Source organism: Corvus hawaiiensis, chromosome 12, assembly GCF_020740725.1.
Source record: "Corvus hawaiiensis isolate bCorHaw1 chromosome 12, bCorHaw1.pri.cur, whole genome shotgun sequence".
Lineage (NCBI taxonomy): Eukaryota > Metazoa > Chordata > Aves > Passeriformes > Corvidae > Corvus > Corvus hawaiiensis.
The window spans coordinates 8048205-8056681 of NC_063224.1; the positions used below are offsets into that span (position 1 = coordinate 8048205).

The 8477-nt window shown below is 60.8% G+C and overlaps 1 protein-coding gene across 7 annotated transcripts; it reads right to left on the reverse strand.

Moving 5' to 3' along the window:
• Positions 1-65: 65 nt before the first annotated feature.
• Positions 66-7700, reverse strand: FCSK (fucose kinase). Of its 7 annotated transcripts, XM_048316535.1 has the most exons (23): positions 7611-7700; positions 7367-7524; positions 7200-7250; positions 6988-7113; positions 6794-6866; positions 6424-6521; positions 6195-6275; positions 5987-6106; positions 5664-5805; positions 5222-5349; positions 5019-5120; positions 4400-4570; positions 4259-4326; positions 3745-4115; positions 3278-3488; positions 3009-3175; positions 2683-2910; positions 2408-2551; positions 2157-2276; positions 1897-2084; positions 1615-1714; positions 874-1097; positions 66-690 (listed from the first exon to the last, which is right to left on the reverse strand). In XM_048316535.1, the coding sequence occupies exons 1-23, from the start codon at positions 7681-7683 to the stop codon at positions 574-576; spliced, it is 3261 nt and encodes a 1086-aa protein (XP_048172492.1). In that variant the 5' UTR covers positions 7684-7700; the 3' UTR covers positions 66-573. The 7 variants fall into 7 exon arrangements, with proteins under 7 accessions (XP_048172492.1, XP_048172494.1, XP_048172496.1 ...); XM_048316537.1 differs by lacking the exon at positions 7611-7700 and having other exon boundaries at positions 7360-7434; XM_048316538.1 differs by lacking the exon at positions 66-690 and having other exon boundaries at positions 903-1097; positions 1655-1714.
• Positions 7701-8477: the final 777 nt, after the last annotated feature.

Sequence of the window (8477 nt, forward strand, 5' to 3'; positions counted from 1 at the left end):
TGGGCCGTTGCTATGCTGTGGAGAGGGAGCAGCCCTGCTAGGGACAGAGGGGTACAAACACATGCTGAGACAAACACAAGCTTTTTTTATTCAGACAGACTGCAGGGACTAGTAACTTGCTTTCACTATTCCCTATTTCACTGCAAAACAGTGCCTGAGGACACGAGAGGGTCTTGATTCCACATCCACCTGCATGAGCATTGCATGCTGAACAGGCAGCTTGGATCCCTGCTGCTGGAAGAGCAGAAAGGTTCCTGCTAAAGGCAGCATCACAAATGCTAGTTTGTTCCCTTCGGAAAACTAAAAACTGGAGTGAAACCCCAAAATCAGGCTGGAGGCCCTAGCAAACTGTCCCTCCAGCAAAGCCACCCAGCAGGGGTAGTTTTGCCTGCCTGCACAACTTGTCACAGCTTCTCCAGGCTCCGGCTTTTGGGGCAAGTAGCAGCACAAAAAGGCCATATCGAGACCTAAGGCACCTGCTGGAGCTGGCTGAAGAAGCTGCCCCTAAAGCAGTGGGGATTTCCCAGCATCTGTTCGAGATATCTGCCAGGAATGGGCCAGGGCTGAAGGCCTTCACACAGCCCTGTCCCCTCCAGGGTGAGCACCATCCTTCATACCACATTCCACAACCTCCACAGAGAAACCACCTGTGTCCACCTCGATGCTGTGGATGCTGAAGTTGCCCAGTCCCTAGAAAAAGAGTCACAGGTTGGGGCAGGAGCTAGCAAAGGACCCCTTCTCACCTCCAAGGTCCCAGGGAGGGCACAGGAACAAGAAGCAATCACATCCCATGTGTGGCGGGGAGAGATGCTCCTCATGTTCTATATAAGGCTGCTGCAAGCCGCCTGCAGCAGTGGGGGGCTCACAGCTCACCTCGGTGTTTGCCAGGATCCGGTGCAAAGCCTCTTTCTGCCGAGGGGCTTTGGTTAACACGTAAAGGAAGCCGCCGCCCCCAGCCCCAGCCAAGCACTGCCCGTGGACGTAGGGCCGGAGAGCATCCATCATGCGCCCAACAGCCAGCGGCTCACAGCCCGGGGCCATGCACTTCTTCTGCTGCCAGTAGCAGTCCAGGCACTTGCCAAGGAGCAGCAGGTCACCTGCAGAGGAGGTAATATTGCAAATTACTTGTCTCTGTTTCTCACCCAAAGGGCAGAAACATCTCTGGCTCTCCTGCTCAGCCCAAGCTAAATTCTGCCTTCTCTTTTCCAGTTCCTCCCAGCTCTGCTGGCCGAGCAGGCAACCCCAGCCCTGTCACGTTGCTATTTTTAATCCTCCACGGGCAGGATTTGCTTGCTTTAATGCTCCAGCTTCCTCTCTGCAGCAGCCAGATAAACACGCTGCACTGACCAGGCATGGCCCCCAGCCCTGTCACCAATGGCCCACTGCCAATCAATCAAATTCAGCATGTCTAACCCCCTCTTCTTCAAAATCTTTGTTCAAGCCTGAATTTTGGGGTATTGCCTGGTGAAGGTGGGCCTGGGAGAGGATTTGAGGCTTCTGCAGCTGCAAGAGCCTGCATCCCCCAGCCTTTTTCCCCTCCAAGACTGCACAGCCTCTCCCTGTGTTTCTTCAGCTGTTAAAAGGGCCAACCTGGCCCAGGGAAGGGGCTCACACCTTGCCTCAAGGCCTGGGCACACTCCTCGGCATTGCTCACCAGTGCGTCAGCATTTTGCACAATGGAGGGCAGCCTGGCATACCAGTTCCTCACCACGTCCTGCAAGAGGCCAGAATGTCCCTGTCACTGTCCTCCTGGCTCTGGGGAGGCAGTGCTGCACCCATAGCCTCGGGTGCCAGTTCACTCTGGGGCGGCAAAGCTGCACAAGTGAAGGGGATGGCACCAAAGGCCACAGGGGGAGCAGAGGCACTCTGCGACACCCAGAGGCACCCAGGCATTACCTGGAGCAGGTTGCGGGCCAAGCGAGTCTTCCCCGTGTACACCAGCAGCAAGTGATCATTCAGGGTCTGGATAAAACCATCAGGGACCAAAATCTGCTCCACTTCCACTCTGAGTGGCAGCTGGGCCTTCGACCTCCCGATTTTGATGCCAGGAACGAGCCCACCAACCTGGTCCTGCCAACCACCCCCTGCAGGGCAGAGGGTCATCAGTCACTGCTGGGACCCCCACCCTGTGGGTCAGCTGATCTCCCAGGTCCTACCTGTTGTGAGCCTCTGCTCTAGGTGCAGCACAGCATGGATAAGGGACTCGGTGCTGGCAGCCTTCCCTGCTGCCCGGTACAGGGATGCCATCGCTGCTCCTGCCAGGATGCTGCTGGTGCCTGCAGGGAGCACAAGCAGGGCCAGGGCAGTGAGGCACTGTTGTGGCCCTGAAGGCCAGGGGGCAGCAAGGGCAATGCCCCACTCCCAGGCACCAGTGAGGGACTGCCCAGCCCTTTCCCTGCAAACCTACCGAGGCCAGACCCGTGGGGCAGCTTTGACCAGGTGTGCACCTCAAAGCCACCCCCGTAGCTCTCCATCAGCTGGGCCCTCAAGGGTGTCTGTGAGGGGAACTGCACAATTTGGGTGCAGATAAAGGCAGCTTTGAGCAGGGCTCCTGAAACAAAAAGGAAGTTGATGCCTGCTGTGCTACCTGCTCCCTCATCCCACTGGCCCCAGAGAGGGCCACCCTGGCAGCAAAGGGACATCACAGGTACAGAGCCAGGCTGGCGGCTGGTGACCCCTCACCTGGTGCATGTGGCTGGCAGTAATCCTGTAAGTCTTCCAGCTCCCGGCACACCAGCTCTGCCACTGCCTCGCTCCGTGGTGTCCCGCTGAGGCTGACGAGGCGCAGCTCCGGCTGGACAATGCGCCGCACCCGGGCACCAATGGGCTGGCACCCGTCCACCAGCACCGCCACGTCCACTACAGCCCCCCCGTGCTCGTAGGTGATGGGGGGTGTGTCACTCCAGCCACCTGCCAACACTCACCATCAGCCTCAGGGGGCACTCTGACTCTTCCCCCAGCACCACAGGGGTGAGACATGGATCATCTGACTGGGGGGATGCACTCACCGGAGAGGTCCAGGCGGGCTGGACATACCACCTGCACCCAGTGCCCCAAGGGTGGCAGCTCCACCTGTTCCACGGTGATGAACTGGCACGAGGACATCACTGCCTTCCGGACGAGGATCTGCTCGGCCCCCTCATAATGCCGAGCTGCTCTCACCAGCAGAGCCGGCCTGGGATGAGAAAGATGCTGAGCCCACTGCCACATCTCCATGATAGCACCAACGCCTGGAATGGAGCAGCTGCCTGCTGCCTCTTGCCAGCCTCAGCCTCACCGGCTCATCCACTTCTGGCGTTCAGCAGCCAGCTTCTGGACACCACCAGCGATGTCCCCACTCTCCAGGCGCCCAAAAGCTGAGGCCCACTCCCTGTTGGCAGCAGGACCACTCCGCAAGCCGCCTTCCCCTTGTGCCATGCAGCCCAGGACCTCAGCAATACAGGCAAGTGCCCGTGCTGCAATACCAGCATCGCTGGCTGTGGAGGCAACTAGAAAATAAAAAAAAATAAATAAAAGGAGGCTGCAAAGCCACAGCCTGGCTGCAGGCTGCACCCCAAACCAGCCCACTTCTGCCTTAAGCTGTCCCCACGGGAGCGGGACTTGCATGGCTTGCACCCACCCAGGCTTGTTGGATGCCCTGCAGGTGCACCCCATGGGGTCCTGAAATAGGGGGGATCACCGAAGGGGGTGGGGAGCACTTAACAGTCCTGATAACCAGATATGCAGCTAGTGAGTCCAGCTCACCCTCATCCAGTGTGCCCAGCATAGCCTCATGGTAGCCCTCATGGACAGCACTGCGGGCAAGTGGCAGGAGGCTGCTGTCCTGGCGTCCCAGCAGCACCCGCCGCACCTTGCACTGGCCCTGCAGGAAGAACAGGGCCTGGCGGGCACCCAGCTCGGCTTCCGTGTCCAGGCAGGGCAGCAGCTCCTGCCAGGACATACGCCACGCCATCCGCCAGCGTGCCAGCTGCTCACTGGCCACTGTGGCCAGGCCCAGCAGCCACAGCACATCCTCCAGCCCCAGGGCCTCACGGGCATGCAGCACCGGGAAGAGCCGGGCACTGAGCAGGCAGCGGCTCCTCCGTGGCGTCTCAGCATCCCAAAGGTCCCCTTCCCTGATGGAGGGAGAGACCATCAGCACTGCCCTGGGGCTCGAGGACACCTTCCACGAGGGGAGATGGAATGTGGGATGGGTTGGGGTGGTCATGACACCTCTGGGAGCTGGGTCTCCTCTCCCATCCTGACATGTGGCACCTACCGTACACCCGTCTGTTGGAAAAACTCAGCCCAGGGCACGTTCAGATAGGTGGCCTCTTCCACAGGGATCTGCAGGGGCACAGAGGGGCTGGTCACACCTTGGCTTCACTGGGAGCCTCGTGCCATCTCACTGCCCCCGCACCTGCCAGTCATCGAGGCGGCCAGTGAGAGTAAACACGCGGCAGGGCAGGTCACGCAGCCGGATGTGGTGGCCCTGCAGGACAACATCACGTAGGGGATGGCCCCGCAGGGCTGGTGAGGAGCCCACGTCAAGGCCCGAGAGGAGGCAGCCAGGACCGATCACCAGGGGACCCTGAAGAAGAAGCAACAATGGCATCGCTGGCCCCCAAACCAGAGCCAAATCCTGACCTTGGAATGGGACAACCACCCTGAGAGACAAGCTGGTGCCAGCACAAGCCAGGTGGCAGGACATAATTTTGTCACAAGGCTGCAGAAACACGGACTGTGGAAATTCAGGCCAGGTGACAGCCTCCAGGGCTCACAGTCGTAACAGAGCCCCCAAAGCAGAGGGTCTGCCCTGGTTCCCAGCTCAGGACAGGGCAGAGGTGACAGTCTCATCCCCTTGTTTGCAGAGGGTGACAGCCACCAGGGTGCCCAGTATGAGCCAAAAGGCAGTCTCAAAGAGGAAGGGCATCCCAAATCTCACAGCTGCAGTTCCTCCATCCTAGGCAGCAGCACGTCACCCTGCTGCCCATTCGATGCACTGGGAGCGGTGGGTCACCCCCATCCTAGTCATGTACCTGGAGGTGACAGTGCTGGATGACACTGCCAGCTGCCAGCTGCACAGCTCCTTCCAGCAGGCAGTTGGTGACTGAAGAGCCATCCTCCAGGAGACAGGGCTGCTGTCAAGGGCACAGAGACACGTGGGACCAGGGTCTGGGCACACAGCCCAGAGCAAACCCCAAAAAACGCGCATGAGCAAGGCTGGGATGGAAGGACATACATCCACGTGGGAATGGGCTGTCTTGCAGAAGCGGAGGTGGCTGGCAGAGCCAGGCAGGAGAGTCAGGCTGCGGATGTGGTCGCTCGCAGAGGCGGTCATGTAGTCATAGGATGCATTGGGAATGCAGGCTGTGGGGGGCAGGAGAGATTTCAGCACATGGACAAAAAAATGTGGGTGTGTCTGACACTCGTGTGAGCCAGGCTGAACATCCCCAGCTGAAGGGGTCAGGAGTGAAGACCTGGGGACCCAGAGATGACTGTCGGGCCCTGACCACCCCATCTCTTCCCATGCAGGGAAGAGTGCCTAGGAATGGGTCACATCACATGCACTCACCACAGCATAGAATCATAAAATGGTTGGGGTTGGAAGGGACCTTAAAGATCATCTAGTTACAACCCCCTGGGCAGGGACACTCCACTAGAAGCTGGAAGGAAGCACTCACCCATGCTAAGAGGGAAGCCACGGAGAGCTGTCCACAGCACAGAGCGGGCACTCCTCACACTGGTATCACCACCACCCTTCACAAAATCCTCCTCTGTCATCCCCCCTGCCATGCACAGCACAATGTCGAAGAAGAGGGAGAGCTGGGGAGAAAAGGGACTTGTTGGGTCCAGCCATCCTGAACCCCACCCTGCTGCTGGGTGATCCCTCCCACTACCTCTCCCACCCAAATCCGGAAGTGTGGGGGCAAATAGACCCTAAAGAGATGCCCAGCAGCAACACCTGTGTGGCAAAGGGTCCCATTCCCCACAGAGGGGCTGTCACCTGGATGAGTGGAGCCCCCGAGTCCAGTCCCATGTAGGTGCAGGCATCCAGAGGAGGGATGACATGGGTGGCCAGAAGCTGCTCAGCAGCATCCGAGGAGAAGAAAACAATCCCACAGACCTGCCAGGCACATCAGGGCTGAGGCTGCAGCTGAGGTGACACAAAGGACGGGGCTGGCAGGGTCACCAATACCTGAGTCATGCCGTACCAGGGGGACGGTGCCATCTGGCCCTGCACACTGCTGGATCTGGGCCTCCGTGCCTTTGTAGATGATATCACGTACCAGCCCCTGGGAGCAAAACCATCCCAGTGAGCTCTTCAGGGAACCCTAAGCCAAGCAGCCATAGCAGTGCTGAGACTCCAGCACCCAAGGCATCACAGGACTGGAGACCACTGCATCTTCAAGGGATGCCTCTTGAAGGGGGAGCTGCCCCAACCTGCTCATTGGTGAGGTAGACCCCATGGTTCCTGGCATATGCTGGGCTCCCGGGCACTGCGATCACTCGGACACCCTGGAAGCTGTCCCAGTTGATCCCTGGGGGGAGGGACAGAGACCAGTGCCCACTGGGGCAGTGCATGTACTCACACTGGGCACAACTGCCTGAAAACCTGCACCACAGCAGCGGAAGTGGCAGCAGCATCCAGCCTTGGCCACCTCACTGCAGGCACAACGGATTCTCCCAGCTGTGCACAGGACAGCAATAGCTGAACATCCACACCCTCATGGGAGCATGGCACAGGCTGAACCAGATGTGTTGCTGGTTAAGAACCCTGTCCCACACCAAAGCAAGGCTGGTATCCACCCACCTGGTGTTGAGGGCACAGTGAGGAGCATGTCGGTGCTGCAGACCCAGACGCCAGGTGGGGAGCCCACACAGAGCTGCCAAGAGAAGGACCACATGCCCAGGGACGGCAGGAAAGGAGCCCAGGAACCCAACACCGCTCCCATCCTGCTGGAAACCAAACTCATCCCCGGGGCCCCAACCTCAGGCTACACAGACCCGGTGTGTCATGGTCCCCAGCAGGCTGTCCAGGTTGCAAACCAGCGCTTCGGCTGGGGCGCCAGGCTCCTCGGCGGGAAGGCAGGTGAAGGCACGGCCGCAGTCGTCAAAGGAGAAGTCGCGGCCCTGGTGGGACAGAGAATATGGCAGGGTCACCGGGAGGGAGCGGGTGCAATGAGAGGTCCCATGCTGGGCTGTAGGTCTGCTCTCACCATGTGCAAGATGAGGATGCGGGCGTCCCTCAGGACGTCAGCGGTCACCACCTGGGAGAGGACAACAGGGAAGAGTCAGTGGGGACAGGACAGGCACCCCCCTCACTTCCAGCGTCCCCTCCTGACTTCCAGCCTTCCCGGACCCACCAGAGGCTGTCACCTCTCACCGTGCATCCGGCGCGGGCGCTGAGGTGCTCGGCCGCCACCAGCAAAGCGTTCAGGGTGGCCCCGCCGCTGCCCAGGCGGGCCCAGGGGTCCTCCACGGCCAGAAGCAGCGCGGGGGGGCGCGGGCCCAGCCCGCCCCGCAGCCGCCGCACCTCCAGCTCTGCCAAACGAGAGGCGGGCGGCGTTGAGAGCCGATCCCGCCGCCGCGGGCAGGGAGGGAGGGAGGGCGCCCGCCCCGCCACTTGCCTCGCTGCAGGGCGGACACGCTGCCATGGCCCCGCCGGCAGGTGAGGAGAATAGCGCTCCACTCCGCCGCCATAGGCACCTCCTCCGCCCCCAGCCTGGCGCCGCGGGGCTTGCTGGGATGTTTAGTCCAGCCCCCGCAGCCGCTCCGGGGCGCCCGGCACTGAGGGACTACAATTCCCAGTGTACTGCGCGGCGGGACACAGACCCCCTTAAAGGCACAGCGCACCCCCGTGCTGCTTCCCCCCTCCCTTCCCCCATCTCGGGGGTCTTGCAAAGGGGGAATGGAGGTTTGACGTTTTCTGTCCTAAAATGGGTCTCGGCGGTGGTGCGCACCCCTAAGTGCCCTGGGTCACCCCTGTAATGAGTCCGGCTCCTCACAGGGTTCTCTGCAGAGAGGAGGGGTGCCCCGGCGGTGGGCGCTGATGTCGGCTCCCGGTGGGTTACCAGGATGGGTGCCCGCTGTGTGCTGGGGTTCTATCGGGGTACTGGGTACTGGGGAATGTCGATGCACTGGGATGGGTGCCGAGGTGGGTACCGGATTGGGTACCAGGGAGGGTAGCGGGAGATGCCGGCGCGCCAGGTGAATACCGGGGGTAGATAACGGGGGATGGGTATTGGGGTGCCGATGCCCGGAAATGCCGGTGCGCCGGGTGGGTACTGGGATGGGTACCGAAGTAGTTACCGAGTTGGGTATCGGATTGGGTACCGGGAGTGTTCAGGGGGTTGCCGATGCTCCGAGTGGATACCGGGGATACCGATGCTGGGCACCGGACTGGGGGGTGCCTATGTGCCGGGGTGAGTCCCGGGCTGGGCACCAGGGTAGATTCCTGAGATGCCGGTGGGGAGGGTGGGCGCAGGCGGCCCCTC

Excerpts from the sequence above, each read along its gene's own strand:
- FCSK (XM_048316535.1), bottom strand. The coding sequence starts at position 7,683 with ATGGCGGCGGAGTGGAGCGCTATTCTCCTCACCTGCCGGCGGGGCCAT. Across the intron at positions 7,525-7,610 it reads CGTGTCCGCCCTGCAGCGAG|AGCTGGAGGTGCGGCGGCTG; the intron begins GCAAGTGGCGGG and ends CTCGTTTGGCAG. Across the intron at positions 1,715-1,896 it reads TGGCCCGCAACCTGCTCCAG|GACGTGGTGAGGAACTGGTA; the intron begins GTAATGCCTGGG and ends GGCCTCTTGCAG.